Here is a 23601-nt window from a genome sequence, read left to right as displayed (position 1 = left end):
CTCTGCAGTGTCCATGTGTTAATGATGAGGGTGGTAATCCTGTCCAAAGCTCTACGTTTAGATACGGCATGTGATGTCAGCAAAAGGGGGAGGGGCCTGGAGGGGAAGGAGAAAGAGGGGTCGTCATATTCTTTGAGTTACCAGCAATATTCTGCAGCACACATTTCCAACCAATCAAATACACTGCATATTGAGAGCAGAGAGACAGAAAAGTTACATTCATGACATGAGCTTGACATAATCTCCACTGACAATGCATTATCATCATTATGCAATACAATGTACCACTGCAGTCTATCCTCCATTCAATGCAGTTTGTGGTTTTGGCACATTACGTTGTTTCTCATTCAAATATACAGTATATATAATATACATTATTACATATTATTACACATTACATATATACTGTAATAATATTTAAAATTGTTACAATTTAAAATAACTCTTTTCCATTTTTATATATTTTGAAATGTGCCACATAGTGTCACATGATCCTTCAGAAATCATTCTAATATGCTGATTTGATGCTAAAGAAACATTTCTTATTACTGTTGAAAACTGTTGTGCTGCTTAATATTTTTGTGGAAACCTGTTACATTTTGAGTTTGTTTTTGATCTGTTTTTCTGTTCTGTTCATGCCTGAGTTTTTTGGTTAGTTTTCTAGTTTGTTAATTAGTTCAGTTCACCTTCCGTTCCATGCCTGTTTGCTCCTTGTTTAGTTCCCGTTGTTTGCTCGCTCTATTTATACTCACAATCTAGGTTCACCCATTTGTTCCATTATTAGTCGTGGTTTTTGCTGTTAAAGGTGGGGTAAGTCATTTTTCAAAAACACTGTTTGGAAGTTAGTTGGGCCAACACCAACAACAAACGTGTAACCAATCAGCATTAGGGGGCGTATGACGGTCGAGGAGACAGAATGAGCTAGAGGGAAATTTGAAGATAAACAGAAAGAGAAATGCAGAAAGAGAGATGAGACACGATACAAAAGAGCTCAAAAGAATATCACTGGAATGAAGGTTTATGACTGGGCAAGCGCTTTAGGACCCGCATTAATATTAGAAAAGCTTTCCAGCGCTGGAGAGAGGAAAACAGACGCGTTTGTTTGGGTTGATTTCAAATATCAACAATGTCCAACAGCGTTTTTGAAAATGGCTTAATCCACCTTTAAGTTGTATTGTTTCTCCTGCAATTCACTAGTCTTCTGTTGGTGAATTTAAATAAACTTTCCTTGGACTTTGGTTCCTGTTTGAGTGTGTCAGAACCATGATTCATATTTTCAGGATTGATGAATAGAAAGTTCAAAAGAACAGCATTTATATGACTAGAAATCTTTTAAATTTTTGTAACATTATAAAATATATATTTCTGTTTTGATTTATTTAAATTATATATAAATAATATTTATATTTTATTAAAAAAAGTCTTGAAGATGTTTCTCTTTACTTTTATACATCAAATATTAGATTCTGTATGCTGTCAACTTAATTAATTAAATAATAATTCAAGTAATATTTGAATAATTCCTTGTGGCTTTTACAATAAAAATATAGAGGGCAGATTTTTAATTTTGAAGTCAACATGTTCTCTTTTCCTTTTTTTCCCCCCTCAAACAAGTGGTTCTTACGGAGCCCCGCACATGACATGCAAGAAAAAAAATTAAATCGTGTGCACGATTTACTAATTCTTTCCCTCGATTTACTAAATCGTGCGCACGTTTTAGTAAATCGAGGGAACGAAATAGTAAATCGAGGGAACGAATTAATAAATCGTGTAAACGATTTAGCCTACTATTTTTTTCCTGCATGTCATGTCCGGGGCTCCGTAGGTTCTTTATACATGCACATATATAACTGCCTTTATATTTAAGGTTTCTGGTTCATCGTATTTGGGGGTCCCTGAAAACCCCTGCCATAGATGTGACAGCACTTTACCAAATGTTGTGGTATTGTACCTACAACTATCAGCTAACTTAATGCAAATACGATGCAATTTCTTCTGTAAGTTACATTTAAAATACAATTGGCTTAAAAATCTGTCAGAATCGATAACCTTAGACAATCTACTGACAGCAAACTGTAGTCATCCTGTCAGGGTTTCGTCTTCCACTGAAATGAGTCACTACTGATAAGGAGCTAATTAAGGTGATTTAAAAGTCTTTAGAACAGGAATCAAGGTGAAGACTCAAAGAACTGAAGGACACAGATGCAGATCTTTATAGTGATAAATATTGAGGTTGATCCTGTTAAAATGTTCCGACTCCCTGCGGTTCCATCGCAGACTTGAAGATTCAGATTTGCTGTCTGAGCTAGTTACGTGAAAATAGGCTTGTAATATAGTAATGGAACCAGCTTATAAATACCTAACCCTTTATATTGCTCTAACCGTTCTTTTGTTTCACACCTTGTACTTTTTTCTAATGCAATGGTCATTCAATGACACAAGCATTCAAGCATTGTGATTTTTAGAGCAGTTAAAGAGGTCAGCGAACAGGTGGAATAAACCGGAACATCTTCCGTTCGCAGCCTAATGAACAGGCTTACCCTACTTTCCCAATGCTTTTGTCTGAAGGACATCATGTGTAACACTGAAAGTCTCTCTCAGGAAACGGTTCAATATCCTCTGGTGGTAGCAGTTGGACTTCATGGAGAAAAACTCGGTCAAGTTTAGATTCAGTCACCATTACGAAATGATAAATGCTTTTATACACACTATAAATATCATCTAAGCTCTGCTGTTTATCTAAGAATGATGTTTTCAATCTTTTTTTCTTGTGGATAAACCTTTTATAACCAAATGTCATGTTCAGGCAGTCAGATATTTGCTCAGATTTCGGGAAGTTTCGGATATTTGACAGTTTAGTAGGTAGTGTATTCAAGATGACAGCTTATATTTTAGATAAAGTATAGCTCTTATTTCAGAGAAGTAGGCTAAATGTGTTTTTTGAACAAGAATCAAACAATTTTTGTTGCCTTTATATTCTTCACATGCCTTGTCTTTTACCTTATCATTTCTCTATGTAAATATGGATGAAATCACGCTTTGTGGACAAAATTGTAACAGCTATTATGTTTTAAAATTATATAATTGTTGTACATGGATGATTGAACATGCAACCTCTAAGTCAAAACATATTTCATCTGAATAGTATTGTGGAATGTAATTATGGGCCATATATAAGCAATGACTTTTTAATTGCCATGTAAAGTTTTTATTGTAAACTCATTTGCAGGGTGTGCTTTATTTGTGCCACATTAAGCACAATTAAAGAACGTTTATAAAACAAATAGTTACGGCTCTATAATTTCATTGGATGAGCTGCATTCAAAGTTGTTTTGAACGGTCATTATTCACATTTGACTGAATATCATTTTGATTCTATATTAATGTTAGGCTGTTGTTTGTTCAGATGATGATTATTATATTAATATAAACTTATATTAAATAAAATATTAATATTTAATAGTTAGTATACAATAGTAATACGTAATTGTTTTTATATTTAAGTTTGTTTATAATAATAACATTAATAACAATATAATAATAACAATAATGTTAATTATAAATTAGGATTATATATATATATATAATATTTTATGAATTATAATGATTGTATAACTTCTTAAATAATAATAATTATTATAATAATAAAATATACTTATATTTTCATTGGATGAGCTGCATTCAAAGTTGAATTCAAACCTGTGACTGAATTTCATATTCTATAATAATGCTTGAAGTTGTTGTCAGATGATGATGATGATTATTATTACTATATGAATATAAAATATAATAATGTTTCATAGTTAGTATGCTAAAGTAATTTAAGTTTTAATTTAATGCTAAAGTAACTATTGTTAGAATTATTATTATTAGTAGTAAACTATAAAAATGTATTAATATTATATACTTTATGTGTGTGTGTGTGTGTGTATATATATATATATATATATATATATAGAGAGAGAGAGAGAGAGAGAGAGAAATTTGACAATTAATGTTTTTGGTTTTATACCATAATAAAATTTTGGTTTTAACAGCCAAAAGCCATATGGAGAAATGTCAAGCTCTGACTTTTCTGTGTTTCTGGCAGGGTGACGGTTCTACCTTCCTTCAGCTGGGCTCTTCCATGGAGCAGCAGATCAATGGGATGTTCAAGATGATGGAGGAGTACAACTGGGACAGTTTCGTGGTGGTGACGAGCCTGTATCCAGGCTACGACACCTATGTGGACTACATCCGCTCCTTTATCGATACGTCTTACTTCCTCTGGGAGATGCAGGACATCTTGACGTTTGACATGTCGGCCGACGGCATGAACGACCTCCGTGCTCGCCGATTGCTTCAGCAGATCGATGCGCAAGTGCTGCTGGTGTACTGCTCGCACGATGAGGCCCAGTACCTATTCACCATGGCCAGGGAAGTGGGTTTGGTTGGTCCGGGGTATATCTGGTTTATCCCCAGTCTTGCGGTGGGAAACCCCAATATGTCTCCTCCAGACAGCTTCCCCATTGGATTGATCAGCATTATCACAGATCGCTGGAAGATGAGCTTGAGAAACAGAGTCAGGGATGGTGTAGCCATCGTCGTTAAAGCAGTGGAGAGCTTCCGCAAGCAGAGAGGGTTTATTCCTGATGGACACATGGATTGTCAGAGTCCGGTTCGGCCATCCACCAATGACAGTCTCTACAGGTGAGTTTTCAGAGTGGAGTTTTTGGTGGAGATATTACCCTCATGAAGTTACATTATCTCACAGAAGTGAGTACACCCCTCACATTTTTGTAAATATTTTATTATATCTTTTCATGTGACAACAATGAAGAAATGACACTTTTCTACAATGTAAAGTAGTGAGTGTACAGCTTGTATAACAGTGTAAATTTGCTGTCCCCTCAAAATAACTCAACACACAGCCATTAATGTCTAAACTGCCGGCTACAAAAGTGAGTACACCCCTAAGTAAAAATGTCCAAATTGGGCCCAATTAGCCATTTTCTCTCCCCGGTGTCATGTGACTTGTTAGTGTTACAAGGTCTCAGGTGTGAATGGGGAGCAGGTGTGTTAAATTTGGTGTTATCGCTCTCACTCTCTCATACTGGTCACTGGAAGTTCAACATGGCACCTCATGGCAAAGAACTCTCTGAGAATCTGGAAAAAAGAATTGTTGCTCTACATAAAGATGGTGTAGGCTATAAGAAGATTGCCAAGAAGTTGAGTGCACATGCTCAGCGTCATATCCAGAGGTTGTGTTTGGGAAATAGACATATGAGTGCTGCCAGCATTGCTGCAGAGGTTAAAGGGGTGGGGGGTCAGCCTGTCAGTGCTCAGACCATACGCCGCACACTGCATCAAATTGGTCTGCATGGCTGTTGTCCCAGAAGGAAGACTCTTCTAAAGATGATGCACAAGAAAGCCCGCAAACGGTTTGCTGAAGACAAGCAGACTAAGGACATGGATTACTGGAACCATGTCCTGTGGTCTGATGACACCAAGATAAACTTATTTGGTTGAGATGGTGTCAAGCGTGTGTGGCGGCAACCAGGTGAGGAGTACAAAGACAAGTGTGTCTTGCCTACAGTCAAGCATGGTGGTGGGAGTGTCATGGTCTGGGGCTGCATGAGTGCTGCCGGCACTGTGGAGCTACAGTTCACTGAGGGAACCATGAATGCCAACATGTACTGTGACATACTGAAGCAGAGCATGATCCCCTCCCTTCGGAGACTGGGATGCAGGGCAGTATCCCAACATGATAACGACCCCAAACACACCTCCAAGACGACCACTGCCTTGCTAAAGAAGCTGAGGGTACCTAAACCCTATTGAGCATCTGTGGGGCATCCTCAAACTGAAGGTGGAGGAGCGCAAGGTCTCTAACATCCACCAGCTCCGTGATGTCGTCATGGAGGAGTGGAAGGGGACTCCAGTGGCAACCTGTGAAGCTCTGGTGAACTCCATGCCCAAGAGGGTTAAGGCAGTGCTGGAAAATAATGGTGGCCACACAAAATATTGACACTTTGGGCCCAATTTGGACATTTTCACTTAGGGGTGTACTCACATTTGTGGCCAGCGGTTTAGACATTAATGGCTGTGTGTTGAGTTATTTTGAGGGGACAGCAAATGTACACTGTTACACAAGCTGTACACTCACTACTTTACATTGTAGCAAAGTGTCATTTCTTCAGTATTGTCACATGAAAAGATATAATAAAATATTTACAAAAATGTGAGGGGTGTACTCACTTCTGTGAGATACTGTATGATGTGATGATGTTTCATGAAGTTACGAGTGAAAACGTGACATAAATGCCATATCCATATATTATTTACATATGGGTCTTGCGGGGCTTTACGTACTGTACATGCTTGTTATATTCTACTCTGTGAGACCTTTCAAATGACATATGACACATGTAGTGTTGTCAAAAGTACCGATTTCAGTACCTGATATTTTAAAAATGTGACGCTTTGAGCACTGTTGAGTGGATTCGTAAACACCTCTGATTGGCCATTGTGTTCACACGCTCATCAGATATGTCTGTGATTGGCTTCAATGATCAACGCACAAGAGTGTTTGAAAGCACACAGAAGTGTTTGAATTTGAAAGCGCTTTGAAAGTGGGAGCGTTTGAAAGCAGCTTTTAACGCTTAATTATAAGCTGCTTTCAAACACTCCCATGTGTATCTGTGTAAGCTCTCAGTGAAGAGCATCAAAGATGTCTATTTACAACATGTTTCTGAAGCGTTGATCACATGAGCGTTGATGTCACATGAGCGCGTCAGCACAATGGCCAATCAGAGGTGTTTATGAATCCGCTCAACAATGCTCAAAGTGTCACATTTTTAAAATTTCAGTACCGACTTGGTACCGAAGTCTGTACTTTTGACAACACTAGACACATGACTATCTGAGCTGTATGATGTTTTTGACATATTACATTACATACATACAAGTACATTTTTTTTTATTTATAAGCACAAAACTTAGCACTACTTAGGAGTTAATCAAATTCGCTACATTGCATTGTGAAGTTTAAACTGTAAGCGTTCAAATGACACCTATTTTGTGTTGATCAAGGCAGTAGTTTTGAAAAATATGATTCTTATTCTTTTTGTAGCTAGGTGGCGCCTGTGGGCGGTACACTCCTGTTTTAGAGGTACTGCTCAGCACTCATTAAGAGTCAATCAAAATGATTTGGTGCAATAAAAATCTTGAGTTTCTAAGCTTTAAAACAATACCTATTTTGTGTTATTCAATTCAGTGGTTGCTTAGTAATTTGATTCAGATTTTTTTCGGGTGAGGGTGGGGGGAGAGGTGTAAGGGGTTAACAGGTAAAATGACTTGATAAAATGACTGATATTAAATATATATATGCACGCCACTGAACAGAAATAGGTATTAGAAATTAAGAAATAGTACTTAAAGTCCAACATCTGAGTACCTTTGACATGATATTTTAATGTACTTTGATTTAGGACCCACTAATCCTAATACCGCTTGCTGTATAGTTGGGATAGTAATTAATTGGGATGCAGCCATGGGAGAGATTTTGGGAGAGATTTTGAACCATAGATGGGGGGTATTTGGGAAATCCATGTGTACAAATGTGCTATGTTGTGAAATCTACGATAAGGTTACAAAAACTCCTGACCCAACGGGGTCGTATAAGCAAAATTAAGGTGGATAGATATAAAGTGACAGGAAAGTTTGAACTTCTGCCAACAGTTTTCTGTAGCAGGGCCAAAAACCAGGGTGCTCACTTTGCTGCACATTGCCCAGTCTGTGCCATCCGGATTTAGATACAGGGATCAGAGCGAAGATATAACGTGTGATGTGCCCTTTCTTGCCAGGGCTGCCCAAAAGAGCAATCTGGTACCATCTGTGCCAGGGAACACAACAAATCCTATTTCGTCAAAAAATGTTTTAATCATCCAAAGGGGGCCAGAGTTTGAGCAGCCGATGCAGAGAGAGGTGCTCCGTGTTTTGTGCAGCCCAAGGTCATTGGGTTGCAAATCATGCGGGAGATCTGTGAACATGTGTGTGCATTGCTGTGAGGAGATACCACAAGAGGTTTTTATACCAGTATCATGTATGTTGTTATTTTTTTCTAGAGCACATAACTATTGATTATAAACAAACATATATGTAGTTCAGTACTGAGAATTGTAGATAATAGCTCAGTCCCTGCTGAAAAAAACACCTTAAACCAGTCTAAACTGGTTTGCTGGCGTTACCTGTTCAAAAACACACCGTTTTTGTGTGTGTCCCTTTAAATGCAAATGAGCTGCTGCTTCCGGCCCCATTTCCAGAAGAGGACGGAGCTTTAACAGCTTGTGCTTTGGTTGCTCAACAACAACAAAACTGGAGAATCTCACGCAGCCAAAATGACGATTGTCAGTAACGGTGTTCAGCCTTACATTGTTCAAACCGGAGTCGGACACTGATGGAGAGACTCAGGAAGAAGTTACAACTTTTAGAATGCAACTGGACATTTCTGAACGGTTAGTGGATAAATTTATGTAGTTGCTGTGGAGTTGATTCAACTCATCGACTAGCATGTGCCGTCATGTTAACCTTTTGTGCAAATCTAGCGTTGAATTGACCCTCATTTGTGAAGCAGTCTGGCGTAAAATGACGGCATGGCAACATCACTCTACTACAACAACTCTACGCAGCCTAACATGGCCTCACCTCCTTTGTTGTGTGTTCTCGGGGGCAGGTGTAAATTTTAGGTTTAGTGATGTCACTAATATGGGAAGAAGCTCATTGTAGTCCCTACCAGCCGTTTGTTGTAGTCCTTAAAAAGTGATTTCTGGAAAATAAAATATCTCCCTTTGCATTGAACGTCGTAACTTTGCAGGGGTTGTTTATGCTCAAACAGCAATATTACACACTAACTAAAGTTAAAAAAGTGAAATCATAATCAAGGACCCTTTTAATTAAAAATTAACTATTTCACCTAGTGTTTGTTTGTGTGTATTTTTGTTCTTAGATCATTGCACCATTAGCTTAGCAGCATGCTAATGCCAAACTCTATGAAATAAATTGTGAGCTGATACTCCCAAAGTGCTATTTGAGCAAAGACTTGAAAATATTTAATTTCATCGTAAGCTTGGTGAACAGCTTTAGAGAATTTGATGTTTCCCCATTGAAAAAAATAGAAGCTGCATGACTGAAATAGCTGCCCGAGAGGCATTTCAAAGATGGCTGCCATGTGAAATGACTTGCCTGAAAGTTGCTATGTAGAACGTTCTAAATCATATGAAGTTACATGACAGTTAGCATACTATCTTAGAAACAGACGCCTTTGTAGGCAGCGAGGCAGCTTACTAGTTTTTGGAACAGAGCTGAACACATTAACATTCCCCCAGTAGAATGACTTCTTGACAATATAATCTTGTTTTTGAGAGGATTTATTTTCTCGTACTCATTCAGTTTTGGGACACAAAGATAAAAATGCCACTGAAATGAACTCGATCCAGAACAGTCACCCTCATTATTGATGGGCCGATTTTAATTAAGTCTGATTTTAATGCTCTTGCGATTAAGTCATTTTACCTGTTAATGAGATTACAGCAGATTATCAGATTACGCTGGCTTTTCACACAGATGACACTTAAGCGTGCCCATAATACTCAGGGGGCTTTCATCACCTCCGCTGGGACGCTGTGAGTGTGTGTGATGTGCATAGATGAGATGAGGCTGTCCAATATCCCACCCACAGTGAGACCGAATTATGGTGCATGATGAATCATGTGGCTGTAATTATCTGATTTAATAATGCTTTGAGCATAAGAGCAGATATTTTCAATAACATGAGCAGTGATGCAATGTTCAGTATCAAAAGTGTATCAGACTTTCAAAGTTCTAATTGAGTTTGTTTTGATAATATATTCCACTTGATCTGGGGTGCTGTGTAAACCTTAGCTGATAGACTACAATAATAATATATCAGTGCCAATGTGTAAAAAATAGTGAGTTTTTTGGGGGGGCAGGGGAAATTGCACTGTTTGATGTCTCTAATTGAGAGGATTCAGAAGATGTACCATTCACACTATAAAAGACAAAACAGCCCAGGTTCAAAGCTAAAATTATCAGTTCAAATTCCATAGAGACAGACAAAACATAATAGAAACCACAAAATCTGTCTGGAGTACAAACAGATGGACAAGAAATAAGCTAGATGATTGAACAGGTAACAATGTATAAAAATATATTTTACTTTTTCCAAAGAGAATGTTCTGAAGAGAAAAGAGTGGGTTCCGGAAGTAAAATCTCCATTCATTTTCTCTATAAGGAAACTGATTTTAAATGATAACTTATAAACCTTTAAAGACAGACCTACAGTGAGCTACAAGGTATTTAATCTATGGTATTTGCTTCTTTTGAAGCCATCAGCCCAAATTATTTCAACTTATTTTTAAAATAATCATGTTTAACAGTGGAATTTGTGGTAAAAAACTACATTACCCATGATGCTGTACAGAAAATTACACCAATCAGAATTGAAAAAAGCTAATATGTGTGTATATTTTTCAATAAACTTAAAATATATTGTTTTTATATATAATCAACATTTGTAAATGAGTAGTTTTATATTTCTCCATCGTTTTTAATTCGATTATGCTGTTTGCAATGCTTCATGGGATTGTAGTTTTTTCCCCTCACTAAAACCGTTAAGTACACAGTTTTGTACCTTTGTCTTTTTGTCCGATTTTCAAAAACGTCTTTGCTTCAAATGAAAGTTTGCAGTGTTGTGATTCACCTCGTACCCGATTGGCTTGGTTCATAGCTTATAACTCTTTAACAAAGACCATTTTAAATTCACTATGTGAAAAATGAATGAAAAAAATACTTCCAGAACCAGCGATGCTGAAAAAGGGGGCAGGCACTGTTGTACTCTATAGTCACTGCTAAGATGCTAGGGTGTTGCCAGAGTGTTGCTGTGTGGATACTGAGATGTTCTGAGTGGGTTTTAGCACATTGCTAATATGTAATTGTTAAGGTGCTCTGTGTGGTTGCAAGGTGTTTGCTTATTGGCCCAGATCAAAAAAGCCCACCTGCCACCCCCTAGATTTGTCTCAGTTAATTACATTTTATTGCTCAGTGGGTAAAAATCAAAGTCAGACCATTTATAACTGAACAATCTGGGACTTGAAGTAACATTTACAGTAGGTTTTAACTTGCTGAATTTGAATACTCAGGTTTAGAACTTTTTTAAACCCCTAACTCTAAACATTACAGTTTGGTAAATAACTTGTTCTGCATCATCTGCAGTGATAGTGATAGGTTTGTTAGCATGCAATGTTAGAAACAGATGCAACATTTTTCTGGTGGGATATGGGCTGATTTTCCTGAAGCTAATGAATTGAACTGACACAGAAGCTGCTCCACGCTGAGGTCTACGCTGTGTTTGGAAGCAGGCTGATTTAGAAGGCTACAGTGGAGAAGTGAAGGATCCAGAGCAAACTGAGAGACAGTGTCCTCTGGGAGGTACAAGTGGATGTGTTGGCATGGTTTGGGCATTTTCTATAGCTTTGGGAATTTGTTCCAGCAGAGAAGGTTTGAAAAGTTTTTTTTTTTTTTTTTTGAAAGCCCAACAATAATTACCAGGATGTTGTGAAACCCAGAGGGGCCAAAAGTCTGTCAAGAAGTCTGCTGCTATATGAGACCAGAGACAATGTGAGACAGACAGAAAAGTGGCTTGAAAACCTACAGACCACACAACATGAGCCGAATACACTCCTCCACTATGTTGCTAGGGTGTTCTGGGATTTTTTTTTTTTATTGCTTTGCTATGTTGTTCCTAGGACATTCTGGGTGTGTGTTACTATGCAGTTGCTAGGGTGTAATGGATGGTTTTACATGTGTTGCTTATGAGTGTTTTTATGTTGTTATGGGGTTGCTAGGGTGTTCTGGGAGGTTTTTAGTGCGTTGCTATGCAGTTACCTGGGTGTAATGGGTGGTTTTACGTGTGTTGCTATATATTGCTATGCGGTCGACAGCTTGGGTGTTATGAGTGTTTTTCTGTTGCTATGGGGTTGCTAGGGTGTTCTGGGAGGTTTTTAGTGCATTGCTATGCAGTTACTAGGGTGTAATGGACGGTTTTACGTGTGTTGCTATGCGTTAAAAAGCTTGGGTGTTATGAGTGTTTTTTATGTTGCTATGGGGTTACTAGGGTGTTCTGGGAGGTTTTTAGTGCGTTGCTATGCAGTAACTAGGGTGTAATGGGGGGTTTTATGTGTGTTGCTATGCGTTTTATAGCTTGGGTATGATGAGTGTTTTTTATGTTGCTATGGGGTTGCTAGGGTGTTCTGGGAGGTTTTTAGTGTGTTGCTATGCAGTTGCTAGGGTGTAATGGATGGTTTTACGTGTGTTGCTATGCGTTTTATAGCTTGGGTATGATGAGTGTTTTTTATGTTGCTATGGGGTTGCTAGGTTGTTCTGGGAGTTTTTTTAGTGCGTTGCTATGCAGTAACTAGGGTGTAATGGGGGGTTTTATGTGTGTTACTATGCGTTTTATAGCTTGGGTATGATGAGTGTTTTTTTATGTTGCTATGGGGTTGCTAGGTTGTTCTGGGAGTTTTTTAGTGCGTTGCTATGCAATAACTAGGGTGTAATGGATGGTTTTACGTGCGTTGTATGCGGTCGATAGCTTGGGTATGATGAGTGTTTTTTATGTTGCTATAGGATTGCTAGGGTGTTCTGGGAGGTTTTTAGTGTGTTGCTATGCAGTTGCTAGGGTGTAATGGATGGTTTTACGTGTGTTGCTATGCGGTCGATAGCTTGGGTGTTATGAGTGTTTTTATGTTGCTGTGGGGTTGCTAAGGTGTTCTGGTTCTAGGAGGTTTTTAGTCCGTTGCTATGCAGTAACTACTATGGGGTTGTTAGGGTGGGTATTCTGGGTGGTTTGTAGTATACTGCAGTGCAGTTGCTAGGATGTTCTTGTTGATTTTTAGTGTGTTACTATGCAGTTGCTTGGGTGTTCTAGGTGGAGTTTCCAAACATTTTTCAGAAAACATCTGTCTGACTCTTTTCACAGGCATATGCTGAACGTGTCGTGGGAGAACACAGACTTTTCCTTCAACAGTGATGGATATCTGATCAACCCTTCCATGATTATAATCACTCTGGACCGTGGGAGACAGTGGGATAAGGTAAGAATGTTTTTTGCTTGTAAAATTATGAAACATTTAATTTCCTTCTGCCATATTCTATTAAAAAGGTTGCACCTCCAACGGCATCATCAATTTTAATGCACCTCCGCAGGTTTCATTACCCTCAGGCTAGTTGTGATTCAAAATGCCACTGATAAATAGCACACACACCTTAGTGTTATTAGTTTGAAAAGTGTCAACTTTCACTTTTTATGTTCAGAGAATGGAAATTGGAAGGGGTGAAACGTCCTATTAAACATTTATGCTTTCACCAGAGCTGGATGACATCTTCTGTGCCCACTGGTTTTATGACCAAACCATTCTCAGATGGCTTGCGTTTTTATAGTGGTCAACATGAATGACAGCACATTCACGGTGTTTGGCCCATCTTCAAACATCAGCAATAACAGGCAATACAAAATGAAACGCAGTCTGCCTCAAATTCCTTCATGTAAATGTGCACAACAATATTACAGTGACTACTTTCATGCAACCCCAACACTGTTTACACAGCCAATGGGAAAGGTGCCCATAAAGACTGTTTTGGTTCAGGGCCTCAAAAAACTGCGTCCAGCAGTCTTTAAGCAATTACTCGCTATTGATATTTTCTTCAGGTTGGACTCGGTTCATATTGGGTGTGGAATCTTGCCCAAAGGCCCCTGGCATAGGCCATGCTTTTTTTCCCCCTCCAGGTGGAGTGAAGTTATATCAGGAACTGAGAGTGATGCAATGCTCGTCTGGATCACCACTGAGAGAGAAAACCATGAAAAATAGAACAAAGCTCCAAATGAGATGTCGGCCACTCTGATTCAGTGCCAGGCTCGACACAATCACCACGCTGTGCTGAACACATGCAGACTGCTGTAATCAAACGCTTTCTGCTATTTAAAACAAGGTGGAATCTCATGACAATGGGATTCTGTCATTTTTTTACACTGATTAGACATTGATACAGAGCTAGCAAGAGCATGTTTCTCAAAACATCCAAAAATATATGCCTTTTTTTTGTTGTTGTTGTTTTTCAGTTTAATAAGCATACATGCACCAATAAATACATTGTATAAGAGGAAAATTGAAAGAAAAAAAAACAACCTATTGCTCAGATGTTGCTCTTTCATAACTTAGGATATTTAGCGGACTTAGTTTAGATATCAGCTTAGTCATAGATGCTTCTCAATGGATCTATAAATGGAGATAGTGTAGATGAGATACTATAAAACTTTGATGAGGAATATCTGATGTTGCTTTCCATTTAATCTCACTGCTGTCTAGTGCTTTAAAGGAACAGTTCACCCATAAATAAAAATTCTGTCATCATTTGCACACCCTCATGTCGTTCCAAACCCACATGACTTTCTTTCTTTTGTGGAACACAGAAGGAATAATTCTGAAGACTCTGTCACTCTTTTCTATTAGGGATCAGAGCTTTCAGGCTTAAATAACATAAAAGTAGTCCATATGATATGTGCGTTATTTTTTAAATCTTCTGAAGTCGGTAGCATTGTGTGAAAAAGAAATTTGGGTAATTATTTTCTGATAATTTTCACTCCAGTGAGCTGTTAACCACTGAGACTATATCATTGAGTATAGCTCACTGAAGCAATGACCATATGAGTCTGATTCTGAATCTGATTCTGAATCTTTCAGACCAGCTTTATGACAAAGCAGGAATATTAGGCTGCTGTCACTTTAAGAGCTAATGCACGGATCAAATGTACTGTTACACGTTTGTTTTCTTTCTCAACAGTGTACGTTTACTTAAGACATAACCGATTGTGTTTATGTGAATACTCTTCAAATAGGCATTTTGACATTTGTGTGTGTATGCGTTTAGGCGCTTATCTGAAGACCATTTGCTTACCCGCTTTCGGCTCTGTCTCGCGGCTTAATCCACTTTTAATAACACTGTTTAATATCAAACATGTCCCACAGTTTAGCAACAGTGGACTGCATTTTACAACATTCACTTATTCGGCTGATTTGGATGTTAAATTAGGGAGGAACGACAGCACAGCCCTAATAAGAAGTTCTGTCGACTGCTTTGATGATAATTTAATGAAGCTTTTGCATCCTTTTGGTAGCTTAAAAGACCAGTTCCTTATTGCAAATGAATGGACAAGAGTCTTTGGGTCCTATCATACACCCAGTGCAATGCGGCACCAGGCGCGATGCAAGTGTTTTTTGCTAGTTTTAGCCCAATGCAGTTATCATTTTCACGTCCTGCGCCACGTTGTTTAAATAGCAAATGCATTTGCGGCCATTTGTGCGCCTATGGGCGTGCTGGTCTAAAAAAGAGGTGTGTTCAGGCGCATTGTTGGCGCGTTACTATTTTGAGGCAACTGAAATGGACTGCGCCATTGACCAACTGAAACCTGGTCTAAAGTCAATGGCGCAATATTTGATTTGTTACTTAAAGAGCGCGTTAGTAATATGCGCCTATATGCGGGTGCACAACGCACGTACACTCTGCTTATTACACACACAGGGACGCGCAGCAGCACGCAAACATGCCAAATATTAAAAATAAAAGGATTACAATGTAAAAGATTATTATTGTGTACATAAAGATAAAAATGCTTTGGTGGAATCCGGTTTTTCCCGTAAATGATCTGTTCGCACGGTTTAACCTTGCGCACGAGCAGATCTGTTTCCTTTCTAGAGAAGTGTTCAGTTTTTTTTTGCTTGCAAATTCCGCGCGAGCACAACTGGCTTTTAAAGGGAATTGGAGATGAGACTTTCATTGGTTTATTGCACGTTTATGCCCAAAACACACGAATAGGGACAACCCTTTTAGACCATGTGCTGGGCGCGCCGACCATTTTTCCCATCCTTAAACTAGAAAAGTGGATTTGGACACGCCCTAAGTGCACTTGCGCCGTGCACTTTAGACCTTGCGCTTACATCGTTAAAATAGGGCCCAAAGTCTTTTTGTGTCTCATGGAAGAAAGTCATACAGGTTCAGAACATGAAGGTGAGTAAATGATGACAGAGTTTTCATTTTTCTGTGAACTATTCCTTTAACAGATTTCTCTCTTTGAGTAGCAGTCACCATGGCTTTCTTATCTTCTCTCTTTGAGCCTGATAAACAAAGAGTGAGATTTTTTACTTTCTTCAAAGAATGGCTTCTTTCATCCTGCTCACATATTCACAAGGTGTCTTGGTGCATGACGACAGCAGGCATGATGAACTTCTTTTGATGAAATGGATTGTCTCTCTTTGTTGTACACGTGACTCTCTCAGTTCTCATTGGCGATCTGTCTTTCAGGGTAAAGTCCATTGTCCTTTGCCTCAGGTGGGAGATATACAGCTCTTATCTACGTCTGTTTTGCACATCTATTTCAGCGCCGGGCTGAAAGAGTGCTTTTCCATTCCAGGCCTCTTTGCTTTGCTGATGTAATTTACTGTGTAGGTAATTTATTAGGCAGCAGATTGTAGTTTTCAAACACAGTGAGGTTGAAAGCTGGTGATAACTCTTTCCTTATGACTTAGCTAGTGCCATCTTCCAATGACCCCTTTTTGTCAAAAGCTGCTAAGGTGCCCTCAGGTGCGAGAGGTTGGCCTTTCTTCAGTCACTGTACTGTCATCCAAAGTAACGCTGTAAAGACTCTCTCCATATTAGAATTACTGCAAGATAGAAAAAAAGTTAAATTATGAGTGCACAAAGACCATGATCGGTCTCGAGCACTAGAACACTAACCTCAAGTGACTGATGCATCTGGAAATTTGGTTATTGGCTCTTTAGTTTTTGTGGAACTCTGAAAAATCTGCAACCTAAAAGTTTGATGACTGACACTGTGAAAATTAAAGGGGACCTATTATGCCCCTTTTACAAGATGTAATATAAGTCTCAGGTGTCCCGAGAATGTGTCTGTGAAGTTTCAGCTCAAAATACCCCACAGATCATTTATTATAGCTTGTCAAATTTGCCCCTATTTGGGTGTGAGCAAAAACACGCAATTTTTGTGTGTGTCCCTTTAAATGCAAATGAGCTGCTGCTCCTGGCCGCTTTCCACAATAGGGTGGAGCTTAAACATCTCGCGCTTCGGATACTCAACAACAACAAAGCTGGAGAATCTCACGCAGTCAAAATGACAACTGTCAGTAACAGTGTTCAGCCTTACATTGTTCAAACCGGAGTCGGGGGGGCAGGGTTTATGTAAATTTTAGGGTTAGTGATGTCACTAACCTGGGAAGTAGCTCATTGTAATTCCTACCCGCCATTTGTTGTATACCTTAAACAGCGAATTCTCTAAAAGAAAATATCTCCCTTTGCATTGAACTTTGAAAGTCGTAACTTCGCAGATGTTGTTTATGCTCTAACAGCAACATTACACACTAACTAAAGTTAAAAAAGTGAAATCATAATCAACCATGTACTATGATAACCCATACTGTAACTAGCACTATAACCAACTCTATGATAACTAGCACTGTAATAAAAGACACTGTAATAAACAGCATTATGATAACTGACATTATCATAACTAGCATTATTATAATCAATACTATTGATTATGATAACCAGCAATATACACTATATTGCCAAAAGTATTGGGACACCCCTCCAAATCATTGAATTCAGGTGTTCCAATCACTTCCATGGCCACAGGTATATAAAATCAAGCATCTAGGCATGCAGACTGCTTCTACAAACATTTGTGAAAGAATGGGTCGCTCTCAGGAGCTCAGGAGCCACCTGTGCAATAAGTCCATTCGTGAAATTTCCTCACTACTAAATATTCCACGGTCAACTGTTAGTGGTATCATAACAAAGTGGAAGCAATTGGGAACAACAGCAACTCGGCCACGAAGTCGGCAACTTTCTGCAGAGTCAATAGCTACAGACCTCCAAACATCGTGTGGCCTTCATATTAGCTCAAGAACAGTGTGTAGAGAGCCTCATAGAAGCTGCATCCAAGCCTTACATCACTAAGTGCAATGCAAAGCGTCGGATGCAGTGGTGTAAAGCACACTGCTGCTGGACCCTAGAGCAGTGGAGACGTGCTCTCTGAAGTGACGAATCACGCTTCTCTGTCTGGCAATCCGATGGACGAGTCTGGGTTTAGCAGTTGCCAGGAGAACGGTACTTGCCTGACTGCATTGTGCCAAGTGTAAAGTTTGGTGGAGGGGGGATTATGGTGTGGGGTTGTTTTTCAGGGGTTGGGCTTGGCCCCTTTGTTCTAGTGAAAGGAACTCTTAATGCTTCAGCATACCAAGACATTTTGGACAATTTCATGCTCCCAACTTTGTGGGAACAGTTTGGGGATGGCCCCTTCCTGTTCCAACATGACTGCGCACCAGTACACAGAGCAAGGTCCATAAAGACATGGATGAGCGAGTTTGGTGTGGAGGAACTTGACTAGCCTGCACAGAGTCCTGACCTCAACAACTTTGGGATGAATTAGAGCGGAGACTGTGAGCCAGGCCTTCTCACAAAACATCAGTGCCTGACCTCACAAATGCGCTTCTAGAAGAATGGTCAAAAATTCCCATAAACACACTCCTAAACCTTGTAGAAAGCCTTCCCAGAAGAATTGAAGCTGTTATAGCTGCAAAGGGTGGGCCAACTCCATATTAAACCCTACAGATTAAGAATGGGATGTCATTAAAGTTCATGTGCATGTAAAGGCAGGCGTCCCAAAACCTTTGGCAATATAGTGTAAGTGACACTTTCATAACAAGCAGTGTGAAAACCAATACTTTGATAACTAGCAGTATAAATGTCTTTATGATTACTTGATTACTGTGATAACCAGTGCTATGATAACTGACACTGGCATAAGTAAAACTGTGATAACTGACATACTACCGGGATTAGTGGTAACTTACAGTACACTATGATAAACAACAGTATGATTACCAACACTATGATAACTAGCACTACAACCAACTCTATTATCACTGATAGCAATGTTGCTGGTGGTGTTGCATTTCATGTACTGTATAATGACATATATTTCAGTAGTTTGTGATTTGGCTCACTGAAGAGTATTGTAATTTGTCTATTGTTGACCAAATCTGTGGTATTTTGTGAATCTAAGAATGATCATAAGAAATTCAAAGAACTGTACATTATTTAATAGTTGTTTATAGGAATTTATGAGTTAGCACAACATAAGTATTTGTCAGAAAAATAACCGCACGGGTGATTCCAGTCAGGGACCGATTTCGCACTGGATGTTAATTAGTAATTCGTTTCAGTATGTGGTTTTGTGTTTTCCCTGAGCTGTGGTCTATATGTTGATGAAAGGAGCGAGCCAATATATTACAATTTGTCTATATTGCTAAGCACCATAAAATCTAATGAATATAATTATCACACAAAGATTACTTGCATCCAAACTAATAAAGCGTAACCAGCAGAAAGTGCTTACTCAGAGATTTGCATCAGCTTGAGGTAATTTAAATACAGCCTTGCTTTCATTTCCTTGATTAGGTTGAAATAGAAGTTTTCATATTGTATATGGCATTTTTCTCATGGGTCTTGTCTTTGCTCTAACAGGACTAACAATGATGTGTGTTAAACCCATTCAAGAGGAAATTAACAAAAGCCTGTAATTCTGCACAATGAATACATAACAACCCAAGTGTAAACACAGCAAATAGAGAAAGATGAAGATAAATAACATTCCCTGAAGTCCTTTATTTTTTGTATTCAGATACTTAGAACATAAAATTTTGTGTTTCTGCCTTTGTTCTGTGAGTATAAACTGTTTATTTGTAAAACTTCATGAATAAATTCAACAGTTTAAAGCTTACATTGAAGGATGTGTCAAAATCTCTCTTTTTATAACAGGTGGGGAATTATGAATATGGTATCCTGCAGACGAGGTACCCTGTTTGGCCACGTTATGGAACCTTCATGGAGCCTGTGTCTGACAACCGTCACTTGACAGTCGCCACACTGGAGGAAAGGCCTTTTGTGATTGTAGAAGCTGTGGATCCTGTTACTGGCACCTGCCTCAGTAACACCGTCCCCTGTAGACGGCAGTCGAACAAGACAGAAACGTAAGTAACCGTGTTTTGGTCCTCACAATGATAAAAGGGCTAGTTCACCCAAAAATGAAAATTCTGTCATCATTTACTCCCCCTCAAGTAGTTCCAAACCTGTATGAATTTCTTTGTTCTGCTGAACACAAAGGAAGATATCTGGAAGAATGTCGAACAGATCTTGCCCCCCCGTTTACTACCATAGTAGGAAAAATAAATGCTATAGTGGTCAATGGGGGGGGGCGAGATCTGTTTGGTTAATGACATTCTTCCAAATATCTTACTTATAAGAACTTCATACAGGTTTGGAACAATTTGAGGGGGGGGTAAATGATGACAGAATTTTCATTTTTGGGTGAACTATGCCTTTAAGAGTTCCAGCCTTTATCATATTGCTGAACAGAATGAATGAATGTGACTGTATGTTTTGTTGCTCTTCTGTTAGAAACAATTCTGGTTCCAGATGGTCAGGTGTTGCTGGTTATGAGATGCCAGATTTTTTTGAAATAATGAATTAGGTAAAACAATATTAGACAGATGTCAGCACAAACTACTGAAAGGAAAAAGGGAACAGAAGGATAAAGGAAATTTGATAATGCTATTCGTAATGCAACACACATTAGTTTTGCATTCTCAACCTCACCAAAAGGGCCACAGGGATGTGCAGAAAATTCTAGTCTAAGGCCAGTTTTCTGTTTCATGTCAATTAATTGAAGCAGTTTGAGGGAAATCTTACATTAATAAAACTTAAACTGTTGACATATTTATAGCTAGCTTCCTGAATAATAATGCATCTGGTTTAATGCCATATACATCTGAGGGAAACTTGAGTACAAAACTTGTTACCGCCACAGTATAATGTGACCACACCACAAAAAAAACTTAACATTTTTCGGTATGTAGCTTTAGGAAGTCTGATTTATATGAGTGATTAATGATAAAATCTTTATTTTTACTTTTTATCAAAAAATTAATGCAATTTATGCCTTTGAAGCAGTTTGAGCTTGCATTACCATGATTAAAAAATAATTAATTGCACATTTTTTTCTGTAATTAATTCCGATTAATCGCACCTAACATTAAAGTTTTTTATATTTTTATATTGTAATATAATATATATTTCACATTTAATCTCCAAATTAATGTAGAAACAACATAAAGACTGTATTATTTGATCTAACAGGTAAATAACACTTCACTGCATAAATTATAAATTAAATATAGATTAATCCTTATTAAAACTATAAAGGTTATTCAATCAAGAGCAGTGAGTGATTTTCTCTGTCATTTGTTCTTAACATTAAGTACAGACAGCATCGGGTTTATTAGGCTGCTGTCACTTTAAGACCAGCCGCACATGACTTGGATCTGACATGCATCCCATTTTTTCACAACTCTACATTCATTTAAGACTTCGTTTAACTCATTAAAGACTATGTTTATGAGGGAACTCGAAAAAACAGGCATTTTGGCATACTTTTGTGTGTTTTTGTCCTTTCGAGCAAAAGTGGCTTTCTGTGTGCATGAGTCGTGTGTCTGTCACACAGACAGTAGATTCACGGACAGCGAATTATATCTTATATTATATATTGACTTCTACTTTTTGTCTAATCAAAGCTTTATTGATCTGCCACAAGAATGTATTTTTGTTACTACTTTCGCTTGCTTTTTTTAAGCAAATATTAATATATATGCAATTATTTGTGCAAGTATTCACAATTAGGCCTAATTAAATTAATCAGTGATGTGATAATTTAATTCATTTCTAATTTAATTAATTACATTTTTTATTAAATGACAGTTAGTTGCAGCACATTATGTAAAGTAATATGGAAATAAAACAATATAATGATTATATATTGACTTGAATTATTATATTATATTATATTATATTAAATTATATTATATTATATTAAATTAATATATTGATTTCTAAAGCCACTTTTTGTCTATTTAAAGCTTTGCCACAAGCACATATTTTTTTTGACTGTTCATTTGTTTGCATTTTTTAGCATTTATTGATATATGCAATTATTTGCAATTTATTTTAATGAATGTGTCCCAGCCTATCACATAATTCATTTAATTTTTTTTAAAAAAAATTGACAGCTCTAGTTGCAAAGCAATTAGGGTCAGTTGTCTATTTTCAGTCCTTCACAACCTGCTTGCGTTCAGCTCTGGATGAAGATAACTGGATTCTCACAGGACTGTGGCTTCACCTCATGAGAACTGAGCAGTAATTAGCAGAGCTGATTAAAGCTTCGCTGGACTCAGCGGAGGGTCTCAAACCTCTCACGGTCGGCCTCCCCTCTCCAAACACACACACAGCATTGTGGTAGGCCCATTAACATGTTATTTAAGAGGCATTCCCTCAGGATGTTCTACTCATTACTTTGAGGCCAAATCAGTGCCTTTGAGCGCTCCCGGAAACAGCTGAACAAAAAATACAAAACAAGTTAGCATGGATGGGAAAAAGACCCACAAGATAATGTAACAGCGGCCTGCAAAACGTAGACACTTAACACACTTGCAGTCCAAGAATGTCCAAAAACATTTTAAGGCCACTATACAGTATGTGAACATGCAGCGACGTTTAATTAACGAATCCCGCCAGCTGTTGTGACATGTGAGGAAGGGGTGGGCTGTTTGTGTTGATGCTGTGACTGATGTCAAACAAACAGTTGCCGTGGTTTATGGTGATTATTGCATGTGTGTGTGGGTGGGTGTTTAGTGTGACTCATTGCCTCTAATCCCCTTTATGGTGCACACCATTAGTCAAGAGGTTACAGGGAAGGTTAGAGAGCGTAGAGTGTTATTAGTGCGCTCTGCATTTTGCAGCACCATCACACCATCTCTATTCCTCTCTCTCCTTTTCTTTCTTTCTCTCCTTCATTCATGCTTCCTGTCCATCTTTATTAGTACTGCTTTCTTTGGCAAGCATTTGAACAAACGTCTAACCTTAAGTCATAAACTTTGTTAACTTTTCCCGCACCATATGCACTACAGACATGAATGACAGTTGAAGCCATTTGTCTTGTTGTGGAGAGGTGTGCTAAGACCAGAATATCACAGAGACTTGCACTTGTATTCTTTTGACTTGGGCTAGTAAGTAACATCCTAGTCTGAACGTCTAATGCATAAAGCACACAAAATGGGAAACATTTATTGGTCCACCTTGTAACAAAGCTGTTGTGATGCCAAACCCCCTCATGGAAAAAGAAAGCCTTTGTGTTTACAACTGTGACAATGAGTGCTTATCAGGATAATCTAAACGCTGGATTTTCAAAGGAATGTGAAGTACAGCATGTGAAGTTCGCGGCATAGACTCTTTAAAATATGTCCAAGAGTTTTACATGCTGGTCTGTTATTTTAGGGATATCGACTTCACATTTTCATGCCCCTAAATATTGCGCTTAACAAAATGAATTGTGATTGGATGCTTTACGTGTCAGTCAGTTGT

At 38.3% G+C, this 23601-nt stretch overlaps 1 protein-coding gene across 1 annotated transcript in view; it reads left to right on the top strand.

Annotated features, from left to right (window-relative positions):
- The window catches only part of grin2ca (glutamate receptor, ionotropic, N-methyl D-aspartate 2Ca), a 71934-nt gene that overhangs the window by 31041 nt on the left and 17292 nt on the right, over nucleotides 1–23601 (top strand). Inside the window, exons 4-6 of the mRNA XM_051884687.1 lie at nucleotides 4091–4689; nucleotides 13037–13151; nucleotides 19948–20159. Of these exons, the coding sequence (XP_051740647.1) occupies nucleotides 4091–4689; nucleotides 13037–13151; nucleotides 19948–20159 (926 nt within the window). The remainder of the gene's footprint in view (nucleotides 1–4090; nucleotides 4690–13036; nucleotides 13152–19947; nucleotides 20160–23601) is intronic.

This window comes from Ctenopharyngodon idella, chromosome 3 (genome assembly GCF_019924925.1).
Source record: "Ctenopharyngodon idella isolate HZGC_01 chromosome 3, HZGC01, whole genome shotgun sequence".
Classification (NCBI taxonomy): domain Eukaryota; kingdom Metazoa; phylum Chordata; class Actinopteri; order Cypriniformes; family Xenocyprididae; genus Ctenopharyngodon; species Ctenopharyngodon idella.
This window is presented reverse-complemented; position numbering and strand designations above follow the sequence as displayed.